Source organism: Limulus polyphemus, unplaced genomic scaffold (assembly GCF_000517525.1).
Source record: "Limulus polyphemus unplaced genomic scaffold, Limulus_polyphemus-2.1.2 Scaffold208, whole genome shotgun sequence".
Classification (NCBI taxonomy): domain Eukaryota; kingdom Metazoa; phylum Arthropoda; class Merostomata; order Xiphosura; family Limulidae; genus Limulus; species Limulus polyphemus.
This window is the reverse complement of record NW_013665818.1, coordinates 268274-293025: the sequence shown is the minus strand read 5'-3', so window position 1 is coordinate 293025 and position 24752 is coordinate 268274. Positions and strand designations below refer to the sequence as shown.

Genomic DNA, 24752 nt, shown 5'->3' with positions numbered 1-24752 from the left:
GATAGAATCCTATTTAGTTTACTCCTACAACTTGGTTTGTTTATAATGTTAATACATCACATGTAAGTTCACACTCATCTCTGTTGTATATTTTAATAACATCAGCATGATGACATGCTCTGTAAAATTGAGTTTGCCATGTCACAGCTAATTATCATGGCAATGTGATAACTCATTAATACACAGTATAAGCACACTGCAAATGAAGTTGGAATATATATTTATTGTCTATTAAACTCTGAAACATTGATTTCAAACCAGTGATACACAAGCTACTTCAAATAACAATGCAAAATAAAACACATTATACAATAAAGTAAAATACATGAATAAAATAGTGCACTGGTAAAAGAAAACAGCTAAAATTACAACACTGCCACCATGTGATAGCCATGGTTTGAGATGCCTTTTTTTATTGCAGTTTCAGCTTATTTGCACCCAGTGCAAAAACAAGTTCTGTGACATTTTCATATGAAAATTAAATGTGCTGGATCACTTCATATAAAAACAAAATGTATAGATAGAGATGAGAGTGAGTGAATAGACATGTAATAATGCTCTGTATAATAAACATAACAACATTGTTATGTTTACTATCAGTATCACAGATGAAGGTAAGTTTAGAGGCATTTAAGTCAAAAACGTTTGGGAACTAGTGCAATTGAATCTGAAGACAATTAGAGACAGAACACAAAAAATTCACTTATTCACACATTTGTTTTTCAGTTTATAGCCAATATAATATTTCTGAAAACATACAGGAGAGACATTATCTTAAGTGGTTGAGAATTCAATAAGTGATTACTATCATACTTATTACTGTTCATATGGCATGGTTACAGTAATCACTAGTGTAAGCATTACATCACCAAAAAATTACACTAGATGATTTTGTGACCTAAAGATTTAGGTCAAATGTTATTTAAGACATCGATCAACACCCAATTTGAGTGCTAAATAAATGCAGTTCACAAAAATAATTAGTATTTTACCTGATACCCCAGGATATCCAAAAAATAAGGAACCTCATCCCACCAAACTTCTACAGATTGGTCAGAAGTGGCCATTGCCTGGACATTTGTGGGTGCAGATGGAACATCACCAGGGGTATGAACATTTTCATGTCTACTCCAGGGTCCAAATCCTGCAGAGGTTTGAGCCTGAACTCGATACAAGTACTCTGTGTTTTCATCCAAGTCACTAGTTAAAAAACAGAAGTTGGTTTCAGATTTAAATTATTAATTTGAAGTAAATATCATTGTTATGTTTACCATGAGCTTATTAATTTCAAATTGCACTAATTTTTGTATTTTAACATATTTCATATTTAAAGTACCTGATTTATTATTACTTTTACTATAGTTGTACTAAATTATAACAGTTACTTAACAAATTTCATTCCACACCCAATATTAATTAAATCTGTTTGACATATCCCAAAGTTAGTTCTGAGAAACATATATCTTTTGAAACATGTTAGTTTCAAACCTATAAATGGACAAAAAATAATAACTATGACATGTACCTAAAGACTAGGCGGGTTAAAGTTGTATTCTTTGCCTCATGGGATTGATCTGAAGCCTTATGGAACTGTATCTGGTACTGAAGAATTTTTCCATTTGTATACTGTCTCAGTGGTGGACTCCACGTAACTACAACAGTGGTTGGACTCTGGAGATGATGGCTGATATTTTGTGGTGGAGCTGTTGGACCTACGAAATAAAGAAAGCACTTCTTTAACTCACTAGGAACTGAAAGGAATGCCTGTATTATTTCTTTAATAATATTCCATCTAATGTTTTCTGACAAAGTTTTCTAGTACTATATTAATAATGTTGTGTGTTTGATATTTTGTGCTGAAACTATTTAACATACGTACATATGAGAGAATGAGAAGACTTGTATAATCTTATATAAACTAGTGGGGTAAATGTTTTATGTTGAGTTAAAATTATTGTGCTTCCTTCTACAAAAGTTACTGATTACAACATATATATCAAGATTTTATAGATTCATTGCTGTATAAAATATATGATTTTTGTAATTCAACAATTATTGTAACATGTCTTTAGGGATAAGAATTTGGTTCTCGAAAAACAACTTACAACTTTTTTGTCTTTTAATAAACAATACTTACGACCTTCTGGTGTTTTCAAATAGTCAATGGCTTCCTGGCCCCATCCAATCTGGTTCTTTCCAGCAAGACGAAACTCATATTTTGCACCACAATCTAAAAAAAAAAAAACAGAAAAAACTTAGTTTAAGATAGTAGTTTCTTTTAAGCAATGTTAATATCATAACCTGAAACGATAAAGCTTAACAACTTACAGTGGTATTAAACAACAGTCAATCCTGACAAAATCAACTTCAATGAAATGTACATTTTACATAACAACTTACAGTGGTATTAAACAACAGTCAATCCTGACAAAATCAACTTCAATGAAATGTACATTTTACATAACAACTTACAGTGGTATTAAACAACAGTCAATCCTGACAAAATCAACTTCAATGAAATGTACATTTTACATAACAACTTACAGTGGTATTAAACAACAGTCAATCCTGACAAAATTAACTTCAATGAAATGTACATTTTACAGTTATTCTTTCCTGTGTCCCTTTTTGCAAGATTTTTACTCAATTTCAAGCCTTAACTGTGAATATATTGTAAATTGTTTAAAAACTAAAATATATTTGTTATTAAAGGTTGAATACATCAAAACATGAAAAACTGAAAACGTTTTAACTTGAAGTAAAATTCAAAGCAATACCATGTAATAAATATCCTAAAAGAGGCTTTCTTTCTTTAAATTATGGTCAATAATATTGAATGATGTGACTTCATAGTCATCTTTTAATGCACTGAGCCATAATTTCTATTAAAGCACGACAATGAACATCAACAATAAGAACATTAGTTCATCTGACATATACATAACACCCAATGTCAGTCTTGATATGTTATTCATCATATCAGTTCTTCTTACAATAACTGATATGACACACCCAATGTTTATGTATTTATGTAACAAGAAGAATAGCAGTTCTTCTTACAATAACTCGTATGAAACACCCAATGTTTATATATTTATGTAACAAGAAGAATATCAATTCTTCTTACAATAACTCATATGAAACATCCAATGTTTGGTATTTATGTAACAACAAGAATATCAGTTCTTCTTACAATAACTCATATGAAACATCCAATGTTTGGTACTTATGTAACAATAAGAATGTCAGTTCTACTTACAATAACTCGTATGAAACACCCAATGTTAATGTATTTATGTAACAACAAGAATATCAGTTCTTACAATAACTCATATGAAACACCCAATGTTTATGTATTTATGTAACAAGAAGAATATCAGTTCTTCTGATAGTAATTCAAATGAAACAACAATTAATATTAGCTTCTGATCAAAGCAAACTATCTACACAAATCAAGATGAAAAATCATCCCACCATTTAATAAACTGTTCTTTCATTCTTGCTTATAATGATCATAACGTATTGTTTCATTGGTTGGGTACCCATACTCTTAACAATATTTTATATACATATAACAGAACAAAGTGTAACTTACTTACAGAACATATAAAAACTAGTTCTTTGCTTCCTGTACTAACATCAATTCATTATTTCTTGAAAACATGGACATCAGTATATACAACCTTAATACAATCCTTCATACAATGTCTTGTGACCAATGAAAACTCATTAAATTGTTTCAACAGTGATATTTAGAGAAGCTTGCCATCTAAGGTAATTTATTATGACGTGTGTTACTGTTTAATTATAAGTCAGCAAGGTAACAGGAAGATGCAGAAAGTAGAGTAAAAAAAGAAGACAATTGTATGTTTCACAAATACATCATTTATTCATGACCACGGTTTTCTCTGTACCTAATGATGCCTTTCCTGGCAAAAGACATTGATGATGTATTTGTGAAACGTAAAATTGTCTTGTTTTTCCTCAATTCTTTAGTTATGGAGTTTCACCAAGTACCGATGGTTTCAAGTATCAATTATACAGTAAAAGCTAATGTTTGTGAAGATAAAATATAACAATAAATAATAATTTAAATGAATAACAAAATTATACAATAACTAGTAAAAATATTTATACTCTACTTAAAATAACTAATTTATTCTATAATAAAAAAATACTTCATTAAACATACTGTGAAGTCTACCTAACACAACCAAACAACTAATCTGACTTTAACTAACCCCTCTTAATTTACAACACACAAGAAGAAATAAATAGTTTGGTCTAATGTTAGTCAACAACAACAACTTTTTGTTTTGGTAATAGTTTATACATAACACCCAATGTTTGGTCTTGATGTGTCATTCAACAGTGGTATCTGTTCATATATATAACAATATATATTGTACGCAATGCCACAGTTCCTAATTTTCATATGTTATACAATAATGATATCAGCACTACATTTCTTACTTTGATTAATTATTCAATATTGACTATATCCTTTCATTTGACTGAATTACACCCAAAACTTCAGCTAATCTTCATTAATTTTTGAATTATAATATCAGTTTATGTGACATGGCTTATACACATGAATGTGGTTTCCGATCAACAATGACATCTCTTCATGTGAAAATGTATCACATACAACACTAAAGTTCCTAATCTTGATCTGTTAATCATCAATTATATATAGGTCGTTCACAGTAACTTTGTTGTTGTTTTAATACAAAACTACACAGTGGACTATGTGCACTCTGTTTGATGCATGGAATTAAACACCACATTTAAACATTTTAAGCCTGTAAGCTTACCAGCTGAGAGGCAGGATCATATTTAGAATTTTTGGGGCCCTAGAAGTAAGTTTTTCAAGAGCTCCCACCACCTCCAATATATGACAAGTAAAAGCTACTTGTGGAATTAAACACGAAACATAATAAAAATAGATGAAACCCATTTTTTGAGTTGAGTGTGAAATAGGTGGCAACTGTCTATTAGAAATATATTGGTAACTATACAATCTACTTATGTAGCTCAAGCATGGAGGATAACATTTTGAAAGTTTTCAGCCTTTCATCTTCAGGTCAGTTTGAGCAAGAAACTGCATGCCTAATATAGTATCCAGGTGCATTGAGATAGATATGCTTTGATTGGTTGTTTGTTCCTGGTCCTGTTTGGTGAAGTAACAGAATGTGGATTCAACCAGTGGTTGCCATAAGTTGCTGATTTCTGGCCCAAGTCTCTGTTTAATGAAGGTTTTATTATACCATGTTTGACTAAAGTTGGATGCTAGGGCTGGAAATATAGGTATATGTCGGTGTTGGTTGGTTTTCTGCATACAATTATAGCAATTGTTTCTGTCTGTCTTCTGATGAGTATGTCAATAAATGGTAGGGTGTTTGTTTCTCTATTTCCATGGTGAAGTGGATTCTTTGTCTATAGAAGAATTAAAATGTATTAGAAAGGCTAGTAAGTTTTCATGGTATTAGAATCAGATAACAAAGGTATCATCAATATGGTGCTTATAAAAACTTGGTTTTATATTGAGAGCTTGGAGGGCTTTTTCTTCAAAGTCTTCTGTTAAAATATCTGCTCAAACATGAGAAAGCGGTGATCCCATGGCTAGACTGTTCATTTATTTATAGAAATCTTCATTGTATTGAAGGTAAGTTGACTATAGACATGATGGCATCTATTTTCATATCAGTATTGTGTGTCAGAGATTTGTCATTCAGCAGTTGTTGTTTGGTATTGTAAGGGGTTTCTGATGATGGATCATTGTCTGGTGTCAAAATTGAGAAGAATATCCTGGAATCCAATGTGCAATATTTTGAGTTGTGAACCTGATGTTCAGTAATACCTTGAAATGATGACAGGATAAGTGCCAAGAAGGCTGTAAGCTGATGGCAAGGTGAGTTTATTGTACTGACAATAGGTCTTAAAGATATTATAGGTAGTCCATAAAACTGTGGAAGGTAGTTGTTGCTGGTTCGTAAGTTCTTGGTCGAATTTTCATTGATTGAGTTTCATTTCTTGAGTTTGTTTAGTGTTCTACTGAGTCTCTATCTTTTCTGTAGGATCATTGGTGGTCTTTTTGTATTAGTGTCCATCTATTAACTGCTTGATCTGCAGTGAAATATCTATAAAACCAGGTCAAAACATCATAAAGTGTTTTAAACAGAATGGTTATACTTCTACCTTCACAACCAATTCCCGAAAATAGACCACAACAGAAAAAAAAGGAGATCAATACTGCTAATATTCATGCAAAATATAAGTGAAAAACTCAAACATGTAGCCAAGAAGTTCAATGTAGACATCTGCTGACAACTGCACAAAACAATAAAATCTAACCTGGTCAAAACTAGACAGAAACACACTAATGAGAAACATAAAAACATAACCTATGAAATTCCATGTTCCTGTAACGAAAACAACATTGGAGAAATGGGAAGACAACTCAAGACAAGAATAAAAGAACACAAAAACAGTACAAGACTAATAAAAACACAGAATTAAGCCGTTGCAGAACAAACTATGTCAATTGGATACAAAATAAACTCAGACAAAGCTAGAATAATTGACCCAAACAAATTCTGGAAAACAAGAAAAATAAAGGAATCTTTCTACATCAGCACAGTAAAACCTTCATTAAACAGAGACTCAGACCTAAAAACAGCAACTTATAGCTATCATTGGTTGAATCCACACTCAGTTGCTTCATCAATCAGGACCAGGAGCAAACAACCAATCAAAGCATACCCATCTCAGTCCACCTAGATACTATATTTGGCATGCAGTTTCTTGTACAAATTGACCTGAAGACAAAAGGCTGAAGACTTTCAAAATGTCATCCTCTATGCTTGAGCTACATAATTAGATTGTATAGTTACTCTAGTTTCTCTAATACGCAGTTGCTGCCCATTTCACAGTCAATTCAATGAGAGTATTCTGCCTAAACTATCTACTAAAAAAAAACCTGTTTTTCAGTTGCCTATTTTTTATTTCAATTTGCTTTTTCCTATCTTTTTTTTCCCATGAAAACTATACGTTTGTAAAATAATTGTTCACCCAGGCTTTACACATGTGGGGCACTTTAAAAGCAAGAGGCCCTAGGCAGCAGCCTAGTTTGTCTAATGCAAAATATAGCCCTAACCAGAGGGGTCACAGTAACAGTTTAAATGTTTCGTGGGTTATTCAGTGATGTAATATCAATTTATTTGACAATGGCCAAATTACAGAACACAATGTAATTCTTAATCGTGATGTACTGTTAAATACTGACAATGGCTCATACACACAACATTACAGTGATAATGTTGTTGGTGTATGTATAATGTTAACACTTTTTTTGTTATTTATTGAAGCATAATCATTAACTTGAACTTCTTTTGAAAATACAGTATCATGTAAGCTTGAAAATATTTCAGCTGTGAATGCTTAAATATGACTCGAGTGTCTGCTCCTTCAAGCTAATATTTAGACCAGGACTGGTCATGTACTAGACTTTTTAGGTAATGTTATTTCACACAAATGAGTGTTGTTCACTTTTAAGTGATTCTTTAGACAACTACTTTCATATATTTTCATATTATATTACAATAGAAAAAATAGAGAATACAAACAGAAATTATTAGGGCTGATACCAATTTTAAACACTCCCAGACCATTGCATATATGTGGCAAAGGTCCGATCTACCTCCATTATTATTTAGAAAAGTGCTATGTTATAAATAATTACCAATAAACATCATCATTTACCTAGATTTTCAATTATCAACTTTGTCTCATTAGGTTGGATTTCTCTTTCTTCTTTGTGAGTTCCATCTAAACGACCAAACTTCAAACGGTACCTTTTAAGAACACCATGAACACGAGAAGGATGGAGCCAGGACACGTTTACTTTCACCCGAGGGTCTTCTTCTAATACCTTTAATACTAACTCTGGCCTAGTTGGAACTGATCAAAGTTACAGCATTTAAAAATCAGTAAGTGACACTAAATAAACGAATTTAGTTATTTTTTTGAATTAATGTATTATTTATTTTTTGAATATCATTTGATATCTAAAACAATAAAGAAAAATTAAAAGTAAACCAAGAAAGAGTATATTCTAGACTTTTCATTTTAATTATCAATAATTTCATGTTTTATATAATTAAACTCTTATGGATTTCCAGTAAATCTGGTTACAATTATTTTTCAATAAATGAACATTTTACTTATATAGCATACACTTGAAATGAAGGTACACACCAAAATACAGTTAAAACAACTTAAATCTCAGTGTTAAAATAATTATCAAAGTTCAACAAGGGATGGTACTGCAGAATTTAGTTGGAAAGTATTTTGACTAAATGAAATTCAAATTGAAAATAAAACACTTTGTTCTTTATTCTCAAAATTATATTTACAAAATATGTGTATCTTAATATAGCATAGAATTGCATGCAATATAAGTAAGTTTGAAATTCAGGAATCCTTTAATATATTTATCTACTGATGTTAGTTCTTTTGAGTGTTTCATCATATCTAATGTACAAGCTCAAGGCTAGAAAGTACAGTCGATATGTTTCCTTTAAAGTATCATGGGAAATCTTTTAAGATGTATCTTTGTGATTTCATAGTGAAAAGCCTATGTCATGAGAAGGCACAGGTTCGCACTGACAAATATCTAAAATTTGATGTATTTTTGCACAGTGTACACATGTATACATCTGTTTACTTTTTCATATCCAGTGAGGTATTCAGATACACTGATATCCAAATAGGAGCCAAAAGTTTCCACAAAAACGCAAATTCAGGAAAAGAACATCTTTATTCACAATAATTGTGCAATTCTTAACTTACTGGCTGGCTTGCATGTTCTGTATAATTACTTGTCATTGGCTGCTGTGGCATAGAGGAATCTCTTAAAACATCCACACAGGTTAAGGACAGTGAGAATTATAATCTATTGCATTTTTAATTCAAATAAAGAGTTCAAGTGTCGTATTTCATACCCATAGCTACATACATCACTGAATATTCCAAATAACATAGACAGGGAAGAAAACCACAACATCATACCAATTTGTACAAGTATCTGTGTTATCCATTGAGATGGGCTAGGATACTGTTTCACGGTAATCATACCACTAAGACATATATTCAAATTCATTTTGAATAAGATAGTATCATAAATCAATAAAACTGAATGTAATAATAAAAAAATGGCTAAAAATGCTCAAAATTTTTCAAAGGTAGTCCCTTCTATATCAGGAACAAGAGGTAGAATTGTTTAATGAAACATTATAGAATTTATCTGTTATATAGCTAATTACCAAAATATGCAGCTCTTACTATTTGAGCTCCTAAAGAAAAATGAAGCAACATTCTAAATTGCTTGAACTTCTTGGGTTAATTACTCTTTGGATCAATATATTTATACAACATATTTACAAAACAAAGAATATCAGTGGACAAGGGTTATATATGTTGAGCTACTATAATGTTTAAAGATTGCTTCATTTATAACTATAGCCATATAACTGATGCACTACATACTGACAGCACACACAAAGGCTGAAGAAATTAGCTTATTTAATATATTATGGGAACTGTCTAAGATGCTTCTTTTGGTGTGCCTAACCAGTATACAGCTAAGTATCAAGTGCTAGAAAATTAGAGGAATTGAAATTGTTTTAAATTGAATAGTCACTTCTGTAGGTTTGTGCCAATGGTTTCAAGCATGTTATGTAATGTGATACTATAAATGAAAGCAATCATGGATTCACTAAAGTAAAATCTACTTTGCTAATCTGCTGACTTTTTTGAGGATGTTACTTGTTATTTAAATAATAGAAAGCACGTGTACTTGGATTTTCAGAAAGATTTTGAAAAACTTCCACACAAATTGGCTATGAAAATCAGATTGGGGTTGAGAGGGGGGGGTGTGTGTGATTGACTGAATTGTAGGGTGGCTGGGTGAGAAAGAGAGCAAAAAGTTGTTATTAATGTCCAATTGTGCCTTTTTCTCCTTGTGGTGTATCATGGGGGTCAATTCTTCGGACCTTTTTATTATTTCTATTAATGATATTAACATGGGTATAATTAATAAATTATAAAAGTTTGATGATGAAATTAAATATTTGGGTTATATTGAAGATGTTGAGGTACTAAAGAATGATTTGGATTGATTGGTAAGTTGGAACATATACCTGATAAATGACCTTTAATAATAGTAAGTGTAAGGTAATACATTTGAGGTATTATAATTTATCACACTGTAGAGGAGAGCCCACCCACTCAAAAGTTTGACTGAAGAAAATGGATCTTGGAATAATGGTGGATGAGTCTGTGTGTCTAGTGAACTATTTTACTTCACAAATCTTGGTCTTGGGAGATAAAACAATGAATATTCATTTTGAAAAAATATGGCCACCATTATGGTAATATTATTTTATTGTTTGTTTGGCACCATCTGATGGAGCCTAAAACACTGCTCTGTCTACTCTGGAGACAAATTTTTACTGAAAATATAATTTTAACACTTTAAGTCATTTCTAACCAACATTAACATATGCAAGCATATTAATACACAACATCGTCACTTATAATGAAAAGCCAACACATTTTTGTATTAAACATCAAAGGCATTTCACAGGATTGCCTTTCTGAAAATGTTGTAAATAGCAAAACATTATGAGGCTTATTCCACAGTAGGCAAATAACTTTCTACACAGTGAAAAAGATACAAATTAATGAGCTTTATTTATGAAAATCTATTTAAATTTTTAAATGTGTGTGTGTGTGTGTATATATAATAGCATCTGATCCATTTCAATTATATGACTGCTAAATTGTATTGTACAATTAGAACTGAATAAAAATACTTATAGAAACCAATAAAAATATAAATGTTTATTAGCAGTAACAAGTCTTTGTTTTTGTCATAGATTTTTTGATGTATCAATGCAAATAGAATAATCTAAAAAAAAATGAATATTTTACCATTTAGGTATTTTTATGGAATTATTTTAAAGGCCTATAGATTAATTTGATCTTAGTCAACCCACATACAGAAACAAAAAGTTAGGTAATTACAGTGACATAGAAACTGTAGAGCAAATGTCCCCACCCCCAGATTTGTGTAGAGGGTGCAAGTTGGTGCAGCAGCAGTCACCTTCACATAGAGGAATTCCTATAAGGACCAAAACAACAATAAAAGCTTTATTTAGAAGATATAAATTTTCATTCATCACATCTTTATAACATCGTATCTTTAAAGTGTTACTTGTCTGTCATTACTTAATTCATGTGTAAGTGATACCTGACAACTTCATGCTCATTGAGAGTCACCTATCCCTCCTGGATAAAAGAAGTTCCTATGGAAGGCCAGAAATGCCACTTAATGCCTACCTGTTTGGGGGCAATTCTAACAAAATATATGATTCATAAAAATATTTTCAAACAATAAGATTTGTTTGTTTGTAGCACAAAGCTACACACTGAGCTATCTGTCCTGTGCACTGAAATTTGGTTTTTAGTATTATAAGCCTACAGAATTACTGCTGAGTGACTGGGGTGGGGGTGGGGACACAAACCATAAGAAAAAGATAAAAAAAAAAGATGATTTTTATTACAGTATATGATTTAAGTTTGACATAATAACTTATTGTATATAATACAGTTAGAATAACCTGCCATAGTTTTACCTCCACCAGTTGTTTTAGCTATTTGAGGGTGACTCCTTGTGCCATCTCCTTTACGAGTCACAGCAGCCACTTGCACAGCATAATTTGTATCTGGCTGCAGCCCTGTGACATTATACTCTTCTGCTTTTTCATTGGCTACATCATACCTAATAGGCTCATTGACTAGATCTCCATCCGTATTTTTTTCTTGCACATGAATTTGAAAGCCCCTGATTAGTCCATTCCTATCACGGACTGATGGGGGTTTCCACTTGACATTTAGAGAGGTACTGTTGATGGGTATTACCTGAACATGTCGAGGTTCACCTGGCACTGAATGATCAAATTCCATAGTTAAATCAAAAAAATTAAATATCCAACTTTTTCATATAATTCTCACAAACTAAAATATTTTGTGCAAACATTTCTTAAAAACAAGTTAAATACACTAGTTCCTGTTAGAAATTCATAACCATAAACCAATAATGATCACATCCAAAATAAATACAAAAAAATTAATTGACTTGATATCTTTGGTAACAATAATCACATTATTAAAGGTCATGAAAATATAACAACGACATACAAAAATTATACATGTAAGATATAAATGGATATAATAGTATTTATGAAATATATTCATAGTCAGGAAAGCCAAACATTTACCAGTAAACAAACAATTCCTGTAGCTACAAGAGAAAAGGCTATTGATTTGTGAATCAAATAATCAAGTAATACAATGTAGTATGATTATACCTTTCGATCTTTGAATGTTTTACTTTTAATTATTGAGTAAGATGACTTATGTTACATTGAATGCACATTAATCCAGCTACTGTATCTAACTATATTAATATTAATATTAAATTAATATTCTAATTTATGAAATATATTTAACTTTATAATTTTATTACTAACTACATGATTTAATGATTTTATTATTAATATTTCATTTATTTATTCAGTATATTCAATTGTATTAATTTCATATTAAACATACTTTCACTTATTAATTATATTTGACTCTATAATTTTAATATTAATCATATACCTTTACTTGGCCAATACATCATTTAGTGTATGATTTTAATCAGCACCTTTATCATTTATCATTCTCTATGTTTATTTTGCATGGTTTCATATTAAACATATATATTTATTTATACAATATAGCTGACCATATCAATAATTACAAAATTTCTACTTTAAATACACCCACATCCATACATCAAATGGTATTGAAAGAAAGATTATTTTTTCTTTCTCAAACTGTGGATACTGTATATTCTGAATAATGCAAGATATGAGATTAAATCATCGCTATAAAAATAATTGTCATTAAGAAAAAGCCAGTTTTTATCATTAAAATATCTAGAATGAATATTATCTTTCCTGAGTGAAATTTAAACCTAGTTTTCAATAAATTGGTGTTCATCTTCCAACTGAGTAATCATATCTTGAATCCTCTGGAAACTACTCTCTATCCAGACTAGAAAATCATTATTTACTCAAATTCTGGCTAATAATACCTACCTTTAGTATTGTAGTTATTCCCTATTGAACAAAGCATGTAATACAGATGGATGAATCACTTGTTCAGGAAAACTTGCCTTACATAATAGCAATTAGGTTAAATTCACCGCTTTGATCTCAGCATAATGTATCAAAAGTTACACATCACAAAGTAGTTTATACATAATTTTCAGCTTTCTCAAAAAATACAGGTCAACTCTTAGTTGGGTGTATTATAACATCTAAGATAAAAAATATCTGTTCTCCTAAAATATTAAATCAAGAAAACAATTTGTAGTAGACTGTTATTTTTTATCAGATCTCAAGTTCTTTGTAGAATATTCTACAATTTGCTCATCATAGTTTCCTATGCTCATAGTTTTAACAGTACATTTCATAGTCTTAATTATTAAACACATAATTAGTGCTGAAAGAATTAATATTTAGACAAAAATATAACCTGTAAAATGTTCATCAAAACATTTTCCCACAAACACTATATTTTATAATTTAAAATATTTCAAATATGAGCTTAATGGCCCAAAACTTTACATACATAGTAAAAATGTTTGATTAAATTGTGAATATATAATCTCATAAATTAAAGGACAACTCCAAATAATCATTGAAAGTTTGAAGCACAATTTTATTTAATGATTATTCTGCAGAGTTCCATCCATTTCTCAAATGAAGTACTAATTCTTATGAAAACTAGAACTACAGTTGTATGCAGTTGTTATACAGTTGTATAAATTGTGTACAACTAATTAAAGATCTTCTGAGGGATAAATAGAATGTGTTAGCAATTTTTATAGTTTGAAATGTTAAGCAAAAGCATTTCTATATATTAAGAAGATTACAAAATTTAATGTTTGTGTATTTAATGTTCTATCCTACATTTTCTGAAAATCTAATATTAATTACTTTGTATTAGACATTAAAGTCATAAAAGCACATCAAGGGTTAAAGTATAACAAGGAAAAACATATAAATCTATTGTAAAATCCATTTATTAATTTGTATAATGTTTAATGTTTGTATAAAGTGAAAAACTTGAAGCTAACACAATTTAAATTATTCAGCGAAGCTTGTTTTTTTTTTTTCCAAAAACATATAGGCACTGCTCCTCAACAACCATTTTTTCTAACAAATGTTGGGCCCAATGCACATAAACACAAATGAAGAATTGGTTGACATTCTTGATTTTTGTTACTCAGATGTTTTTAAGACAATGGTGAATAATATATTGTACAAAGGAATGTTAGGGATTAGTTTTGGTTTTCTGGACAAATGAAAAATTCTTTACTAACTAACACTCGTGAATGTTTAAAGTATTCAAATGTTATGTTCTACAATATATATATATATATAATTATCTTCAAATTAAAATATTCTGTTTACGAATTTATTCAAATATTTTTTTCTTTTTTTTGTTGTTGTATCATTTAACTGAATTTTAGTTTACACACATATACACACATATGTATATATATACATACATACACAAAACAAAAATATATTCTGCATGTTCCCATATCTTCAGAAAATTAACAAGGCCATAAGCATAATATACAGCCCACATTTATTCTGAATGTGAGCATTTCAATGTTTTATTCTTCACTGAAAATAGCAACACAATCTTCATCTTTAGCCTATTTATCTTATAAATTGCAGTGGGTTGTGCACCCTCATCTTTACACAAAACGTATGCACAACAAGGAAGAAAATGTTGCCAGCTGCCATATAAAAAACCAGGAAGAAAAAGGTAATTAAGTGCATGCATGAGTGAAAGGAAAAATTGGAAGAAAAGTGGCACAATGATAAACCATGCACAAACTTTCATGGATAAAAAGGGGTGTGGCTGAAATAAAACTAAAATGTATAATGATTATACTATTACATTTTATATTTATAATACATCTATAGAGTGAAACATAAGCATTTCTCACCCACAATTTCTCTTAATTTTGTTTGGTCAATTCACTCTCTACATGTAGCCAATTTATTTAGATCCCAAAAGCATAATTAAATTGGTCATTATTCATTGGAAAAAAACAAAAAGTGGTTCAATGATGAATCATGCATAAACTTTCATAGGTAAAATAGGGGTGTGATAAAATGCTGAAATAAACCCAAAATGTATATTTATTATATTATAAACACTTACATGTTATATTTATAATACAGAGTGACATCCAAGCATTTCTCATCCACTATTTCTCTTATGTATTCATGGTCAAATTATTCTCTATACTTAGTCAATTTATTTAGACTACCAGAAACATATAAAACTAGTTACTCTCTTTGTATATGTTTAATAAGTAGCTGATTTTCTTTTAATAACTTATCACACCCCTTGAATCTCTAAGTAATTACCAATTTTTTTTAAAGATAAATTATACAGTTAAGGACAGAAAAAAGTGGCAAGTATTCAACAGTATTTTTTAGTGATTGACAGTGTAGCAGAAATTGATCTTTGGTTAACTTATAAAACAAATTTTTACCCAATCATATGTTATATTTGTTTTAAAACAATCTTTATTTTAAATATTTTAATTTTAATTCACAAATATTTTAAAAGTAAACTTGTAAAAGTTAAAGTAATTCATACAAAAGATTTATATAAGGTTCTTGGAAAGTATGGTACATTTACTTGCTCAGGGTGAAAAAAAGCACAAATTCACATGCATACAACACTAATTACCTACCGTCTTCCTCAGTGCAGATATTTAGAGGTTTGGAAGACGGACCATCACCAATGACAGTGCCCGCCAACACCCAGACATAATACCTTGTCCATTCTTCCAGTCCATCAATGGTAAATGAGCGTTCATCTGGCCCTCTTTGGATCTCACGGGCCTTGCTTGAATCATTGGACACATCAGCTTTCAAGTACTTGAGTTTATAGTAGGAGATGTTGCCATTCTGTTGTTCCAAGGGAGGGGGTTGCCAGGTGATGCGAAGGGATCGGGAGTTTAAGGCATAGCCGTGGATCTCTTGGGGAGGAGCACCCGGCACTGCGGGAAGGGGGAAGGTAAGGGTGGACAGTGCCAGTTATGTGCAAAAGGGAAATTGCATAACATAATGATCTTAAAAGAATAAAACTAAAAAAAATAAAAACATAATGTAAACTAATCTAAAAACATTCCTGGATAATAAAGATATCTAACAGTTATGCTTGTTCAAGAAAGTAAATGTGACACACAGAAAAATAGTTTATAGTTAACTAAGTTGTATGCTTTTATTTTCAAATTACTAATATAAATGAAACTTTAAAAGTGATTTAGAAAATACCCTATTAATTATGTCAGTTTTACTGACAGAGTTTGTAATTAATATTTTTTTATCTAAGGTAATCAAAATCTCAAATATACAATAAACTCTATTCTACCTCAATTGTAAATATACAACTGAGAAAAAACTTGAATTTGTTAGCTAGTGTTTTTTTCATTATTAATCAGAAAGGAACAAAACATAAGTTATCTACTTCTCTGAGTACATAAACTATGTAAAATTGTAAAGATACAATTTTATACTAGAGGAGCAGGAGTAAAAGTATGGAAGAATGTGGATAAGGCCAGGTTAAGTGGTTATAGTGAGGTCACAAGGCAACAGAGAAAGGGGAAAATGCATTTTTATGTGATCAGTGTTTAAATGTCCTTGTTCAGAGAATACACGTTAGCCTACAACTAAAATATGTATTCACTGGTGAAATAATCAAGGAAACGCCTGATGTTCTCTGTGTGTGTTATAAACTTTTTTAGTCTTATGACAACAACAAACTAATCAACAAATATACATCAAACTATGGTATTTTATACTAAAATAGCTCACACACAAAGTTTTTAAATTCACTTAAGTATGTTAAATGTATAAATGATATATTCTGCTCTGATTATGTAGTTGACTGTAAGACTTGTATCACTATCATAAAGAGATAAATGACAATGTATATACCTGAGAAAATTTGAATTTGTATTAAAACTGATTAGGTAATATCAGATTACCATAACTCTTTTAAATAACTTGGTAAGAATGATACAAAATCTCTATTTCATGTATCTTTTTTTGTGGTCATTTACCATTATAGAGGTAAGCATCAAATACTGGTAACTGGCTAGTTATCAAGTTGTTCAATAACTTTATTAAGGTTTGCACACTTTCAGATATGGTCCTCTGTTTACCTATTTGATTTGCATCAATATCTCAAGACAAAAAAATTAACTTGTTCTGATCAGATTATCTAACGTATGATCTGATCCTTTAATCAACTATGGGACTTTTTGAAGCATTTAAAAAATTATCTTATGAATTCCAATCAGATAATCTTGTTGACAGTTGCAGTTATAACAGTATCTAAAAGACTATTTTTGCATATTCTGAACTGCATAATTATATAGGTGAAATTGTATATCAATGGAAAAACCCATCCTGCAACATATTAAGGCATGTTCAATTGGTACATTAAAGACAACACCTTTAGATTGATAAGTAATTTGAAATGTCAATATTATGCAACAGAAAAATTACAAACAGTTGTTGTGACAGGTGATAAAATTAATCTGTAGAGATGTTCACATCATTCTGAAGAACTCCCTTCATAAAAACTAAAATGATGGTAAGTTAGGTGTTTTGCTTTTAATCAGGTGATTAGAAATTCTGACCTCCAAATCTTGATTAACAAATAAGTTAATATCCTTTAACGACCATGATTACAGAGATGTGCTTCTACATTTTCTCTTTGAAAGCTATGTATGTATGGTTATGAAAAAAAAATTAAGTGATTTTCCCCCTTTCTGTTGCTTGGTATTCTGGAGTCCAGCAAAATTTTGGGTGGTGGTGCGAGAAGGCAGGAAAGGCAGTGCAGCCTTGGTGAGGCTAGGATATAAAAACATGCTTAGTATCAGTGGTGCAACAGGCCAAAGGGTAGATGGATGGACAGGAGCTTGCCAAGCAGCTGACAACTGACCAAACCATTTAACTATGTGAGTGTGAATCATAATCATTTTAAAGTTTATGGTCTATTAAGTTTTATTCCATGTACAGATGGATTTTCAAGCGTAATAAAATTAATTATTAAAATAATAAAATATACATCTGTAAATAACATTTTAATAATTTCAATTGATTTGTCTTGTTTGCATTTCAAGAATAAGATGACAGACCACAAACCTTTACAATGATCAGTGCTTTAAAGGGAGCTAGTTATCAAGTATTGTCACTTACTTTTGGAATTTAGGTTGTCGTGAAATGAAGAATAGTCTGCTCCATACAGACTTTAGAACTTACAGGGGTTAGTGTAAAGATGATAATCAGACACCATATGTAGCCCCAATGGCAGTAAAACAGTATAGAGCAATTAGTTCAAAAAGACAAAGCTGAAATGATGATTTAATAAGTAACACAAAGCACATATGAAATGTAACACTTTACACATCATTCATGCAACCATAAATGAAACCCTTAAAGCTACCTATAAATAAATAAAATTATAATTCTATTTTTCTTTATAGTAATTTAATAGTTCATATGTACGAATATGGAGGGTTGCTTACTTTCAAACGTTATATTATTCAACACTTTTAGTTTTTTCTTTTATTCATCCTATTTGACAATCATACATAGATGAAACTGTGATTTTTTTACTAACATTTTAATTTTCACAATTAACTTTTATAAGTTAGAGAGTAACCTTTGGTTTTGATTTGTGCACTAAACTACATTTAGAACAATAACCCCCCACCCACCCCAAAAATACTCAAGATTAACAAACGTTCAGTAATTTGATTATCATTATAGATATATTTTCTTCACATTAACTTATTTTTAACTTACTTGACATTTTCAATCTGAATGGCACCTTATGCTACACAAGGACTAAGCAGCCTGGTCAAAGACCTCAATGTTCACGCATAGCAATCCCTAATTTAAAACTGCTGGTAAGAAGGCAGTCAATCAGATAGCATCAGCTACTGTATACATGGCTACTCTTAACCAAATAGCAGAATCGACTGTCATTTTTATAATGCACCCACAGCTGAAAGTGTGGAATGTGTTTAATAGCAGATCAAGGGCTCAAACCTTGAACTTTCCCATTTTTAGCCAGACATGTTAAACTCTTGGCTATGCCTGGTCCTATCTATCTTAAAGTAAATATATACAAACAAGTTAATGTACTTTATCAGTAACTAAAATACTTTAAATATAACATACCATACTGCTCTGTTCGAACAGCAGTAGATGGGGTGGCTGCACCTTCTCCTCTTTTAGACTTCGCTGCAATCCACACATAATATAATGTATTAGGATAAAGATCAGTCAGTGTATAAGATTCAGTGTTAGGAATAACACGGTGATATTGCTGCTTTGTGAAGGTATCATTCCAATAAAGTTCAAAACCTATAATATTTTCTCCTGAATGTTCTGGGCGTTTCCAAGATAATTCAACAGTTGTTGAAGATGAGGAAATGGCTTTTAATTCACGTGGCTGACTAGGCACTGGAAAAACAATCATCAGTACAGTGTTATGAGTTGTTGTTAAATGTTTAAACTAGCATTACTTTCTTTTGCATATTAGAAATCAAAAGATGAACACAAATATTCTTTGTGTATAATGAAAAACAACTAATTACTTATTTTTGATAGAGCTTCCCACTAGCTCAGGCTGTAAACTTGAGAGCATATAATACTAGAACTTAGAGCCTGATACCCATGGTTGGCATAGCACAAATAACCTATTGTGTAGATTAGCACTTAAACAAGATTAGTAAAAATTTTTAATTTAAAAAGGGGTAATAGGGATCATTATAAATGTATAGAAACAAGTTGAATCAAAATGCAAAGGTATTTTCAAGCCTATAACTAGAGAGACTAAAAAAACAAGGCTGAAAGTAGTGTCTGCATTCTTTTCTCAAGCTACAAATCCCTACTTTGACTCCATGTCTACAGTAGTTATCAATTTGACTTTACTGGCAAAACCATGGTCATAATAAATGATTTATTCATGAAATGTACAATTGTCTTCATTTTCTTTAATTCTCTAATTATGGAGTTTCACCAAGTACCAACAGTTTCAAGTATCAATTATATGAATGTTACAAGTTTTTCAACAATTTACTTCTGCATTCACTTATTTTTTCCACCCAACCACCACACTGAACTTATTCAAAATAAATAATAAGTGTACAAACAAAGAATAAACACATGTACTGGTATGCAACTACAAGAAATAAAATGTAAAGTTGTTCTGAAAGATGTTCTTGAAGGCAAAGATTGTATCATTTCAGATTTAACGAGTGGCTTCTGTTGATGTAGGCCTAATGCTGTTAAGATGTTCCCATCTATACTCTAGACATGATAAAATTGCCTGGATGATGTCTAAAAATTTGCATTGGAGATGTGGTCTAATATAGAAAAGGTAGTTCTGATGCTGCTACATGTCCTAAAGAAGTTTCCTTGTTAGAGATGTGCTCTGATGATAAGTTACTATCTCTAATGGTGCGCAGATGTTCAATATCAGAGATGAGCTCTGGTAATGATTTGGTAGCCTTGATGCTTTTTATATGCTGAAGTGAAGAGGTTATGATATAATAGACACAAACATTTCTAAATCTTGAATTACTTTTCTATAGTAGAAATTCTCACCTTTGCTTGATATTATTATTATTTTTTATTTAACTGCTCAATTCTAAATATTTCAATTATCATAAATGGGTATTTTTGTGTTTTTTCTAGATGTAAGGCAAAATAATAATATGATCGTGAAACAGTAATCAAAATCCTGAGCAAGAGAAAAACATACATACCACCTTGTTGTGTTTTGACTTGCACAGGAGCAGAAAATGGTCCTGGCCCTCTACTAGTGGACGCCTGAACTCTGATAGTGTAAATAGTATGGGGTGTCATATCACTGATGGTAGTTAGCAGGTTACGATCAACAGCCTGAGTATTCCACGTGTTTGTTGGAAGGTTAGGACTGGTTGTATAATACACTTTGTAGCCCTGGAATATGGCAGTATGTGTGTATTAAAATAATTAAATATATTTGGTATTCTGTGTGTAAGTAAAGATGTTACAACTGGTTGTATATTGCCCTTTGTACGTCTGAACAATTCCAAGGTGAAAGCTAGGACTAGATATATACATTATGTGACCCTAAGACATGAAAAGGGTGTTCTGCAGAGTTGTTTGAAAGTTAGGAGTAGTTGTGTTGCACATCATGTGGCCATGATACATGAAAAGGTATATATTAGTATAAATATGCAAATATATTTGGTGTTAAACATCATTTGAAAGGTTAGGACTAGTTTTGATGCACATGCCATAAATGCTGAATAATGTTTATAGACAGTGATATCTTTTAAATAAAATCTACATGAAAAAGGAGGACTTTGAAAAGATAAGCTCTTATATATTTCTGAAAGTTATTTAATATTAATATTATAATTTGTAATAATTTGGGTTAAATAACACAGTAATAACTAGATATAGTAAGATGGTAAATAAAGGTGAGATAGTCAGAGTTTTAACTTGGAGTTTAGTGGTGTAAATTTTACTATAACATTAAAATAGGCTTATTACATGTAACAGTACTTTAGGTTTAGGTATATTTCAATTTACTAGTAAATCGTAAAACAAGATAAATATTTTTTTTAATTAAATAAATACAATTTAAAAACTAATTTATTGTCTCTTGGTGTTTTAAGAATTAACTTGTTTACTTCTTAGCTCCATTAGTTTAAATTCAGCTTATAGATGTAGGTAGGTTATAATATACATAATATACATTTTATTATTAACAATACATATATTGTTCTAATAAATTATTAAGTTCTATTTCTAAGTTTAATATATATCAAGATAAACTTTATTACTTTAGTGTGAAGACAAAGTAGTGATAAAAAATAATTGGTTCTTAAACATTAGGCTTAACAGTAACAGTGTTAATAACAGGTTACTCGTATTGAGTATTTACTTTCAGGCTATAAGTATAAATACAATGGTTAAGACTAGTGTTGGAGTTAAGCATTCACAGTTTGTTAGGTGTATTGGGTGCAATGAATGGGCTTTATTTGGGAACTCAGAACTAGCATGTACTTTTAAGGAAGCTAGTAACGAAGATGTGCAATTTTCATGTAGAGTTCGTAGGTTGGAGGCTCTCATAATTAAAATAGAGACAATAGATAAACAGGAGTGTAGGCTGTGGGAAATGGCAACAGGATTTCAGGAGGAGTTTAAGCTTTTACATGCAAGGGATACATTAGCTAACAATGACTTTCAGAAAGTTAGAAAAAGTACTTTTAGAGTAAAAGCAGTGAATTTTGTTATAATGAGCCTATTTTGTTGTAGCAACAAACTTAAGCCCTTGACTTCTGCAGATGAGGAACTATTGGAAGGAAGAAAAACAAAAGGGTCAGAAAAGGATATGGATGATAAGGAGGTTATAGTTATAGGTGATTCTTTGACAAGCCATGTAGAGAGAACAGTCTTTGGGGTAAATAGAGAGAAAAGAATCAGATTATGTTATCCAGGAGCATTGGTGGAGGATGTAACTGATAGAACAGGAGATATAATAAAGGGGGCTAACAGAGATGCAGTTTTTGTTGTGCATGTAGGGGCTAATGATGTAGGGAAATGTAGATCAGAGGGCATAGATTCTTTAAAGGAAGAGGCCATAACTTACTTTTGTCAGGGATACTGCCCAGAATTAACTGTGGGGATGAAGTTCTAAGTAGGTCACTAGGACTAAATGCTAGGCTTAGGTTAGTATGAAAGGTTGAGCAGATTGGCTGGTTGGACTTGTGGGATCAGTTCAGTGGAAGAATGAAGCTTTTTGGAATGGATGGTTTACATTTAAATAGGGTAGGGGCTGGCTTGTTTGCAAAGTCTATTAACTCAGCTGTAAAGGAAGTTTTAAACTAGGACTAGACAGTGGTGAGGGCCAGGATAAACTAAATGCAAAAAGAATAAGAGGCAGAGAAAAGTTTATCATAGGAAATGAGTATAGAAGTAGTTATAAGGATAGGCTTAATTGTTACTATTGTAATGCTAGAAGTATAAGAAATAAAACAGATGAAGTTAGAGCACTGGTAGGAATGGAGGATTTTGATATAATGGGAATAACTGAATTAAGGTTAAACATAGATGATTTTGATGACAGAAATTCTTTTGAAATACAGGGTTACAGGATATTTAATAGGGCAGAGTATTAAAGAGAGGGGGAGAAGTGGCTTTATATGTAAAATATTAGTTACATCCTGTTGAAGTTGAGCATATCAAATATAATAGCAAAGAGATTGAATCCATTTGGGTTTCTATTAGCGGATATAAAGGGAAAAGGCTTTTAATGGGAATTTATTACAGATCACCAAATGATACTGATGAAATTGGTGAGAAACTTTATAATAAGATTAAGATTTCAGCTGTTAATGAAGTCATAATTATGGGTGATTTTAATTTCAGGCATATAGATTGGGAAATGCTAGAGTCAAACCATGAGGGAGAAAGGTTTTTGGAAACTGTTCAGGATAGCTTTCTTTACCAAGTAGTCAAGGAACCTACTAGAAACCATTCTATTTTAGACTTATTGTTAACTTCAAATACAGAAATGATCAAGAGGGTGGAAATTGGGAAACATCTGGGTGCAAGTGATCATTGCTCTATTAGGTTCGATGTTTCGCTGCATATGGAAACAATAAATTATGATATTTTGGTTCCAAAAATTAAAAAAGCAAATTTTGAAGAGATGTGACAAGAATTATCTGTTGTGAATTGGACAGCTGAGTTACTTGGAGACACTGATCAAATGTGGAAAATTTTTAATAATAAATTTTTAAATATTCAAGGTGAAATATTCCTTAGAGAAAGAAAAGGGTAGCTGCAAGTAAAAACCAGGTTGGCTCACAAAGAGTTTAAGACACAAAGTTTAAAAAAAGCATAATAAATTTAAATTGACTGGTATGACAGAAGATTTAGAAGATTATAGAAGATCAAGAAAGTTAGTGAAACAGGAAATTAGGACATCAAAAAGGAATGCATGAGAAAAGGTTGGCTGAAAATGTAAAATTAACAGTAAGAATTTTTTAAATACATTAAGAAGGGTAAACAAAGTGTTAGGATGGGGGTAGGACCCTTGAGGGATGATAGAGGATGGCTAGTATCTGCTGATTATGAGATGGCTGGGTTGTTAAATTTTGCTTTTTTTGGTTTTTACCATCAAAGATTTAAGCAGTATTACACATCTTGAACAGTTGATAAATGGAAACGAAATGACTGCATTAATTCTGAGCTGGTTAAACAAAAATTCAGAAGTTTAAAATACAATGAGTCTTCTGGGTGAAATAATATTTCCAAAAGGGGTTCTGAAGGAGGTTAAAGATTGGATATGTGAGCCACTTACTACTTTTTTTTGTCAGTCCTTGAATAGTGGGCAGGTAATGCAACACCTCGTTTCAAAGGAGGTGATAAAAATTATCCAAGTAATTATAGAACCATTAGTCTTACATTAGTTGTGGGAAAAGTTTTGAAAAGTCTGTTAAAAGATGCTTTGCAAAGTCATTTAAC

General features: G+C 31.0%; 1 protein-coding gene across 1 annotated transcript in view; it reads right to left on the bottom strand.

Annotated features, from left to right (window-relative positions):
* LOC106478396 (tyrosine-protein phosphatase Lar-like) overlaps window positions 1–24752 on the bottom strand; it is a 298391-nt gene that overhangs the window by 26093 nt on the left and 247546 nt on the right. Inside the window, exons 10-17 of the mRNA XM_022381996.1 lie at window positions 20996–21191; window positions 19404–19688; window positions 15899–16207; window positions 11700–12011; window positions 7765–7962; window positions 2138–2230; window positions 1526–1712; window positions 993–1200 (exon numbers count right to left, since the gene is read on the bottom strand). Coding sequence (XP_022237704.1) covers window positions 993–1200; window positions 1526–1712; window positions 2138–2230; window positions 7765–7962; window positions 11700–12011; window positions 15899–16207; window positions 19404–19688; window positions 20996–21191 — 1788 coding nt within the window. The remainder of the gene's footprint in view (window positions 1–992; window positions 1201–1525; window positions 1713–2137; window positions 2231–7764; window positions 7963–11699; window positions 12012–15898; window positions 16208–19403; window positions 19689–20995; window positions 21192–24752) is intronic.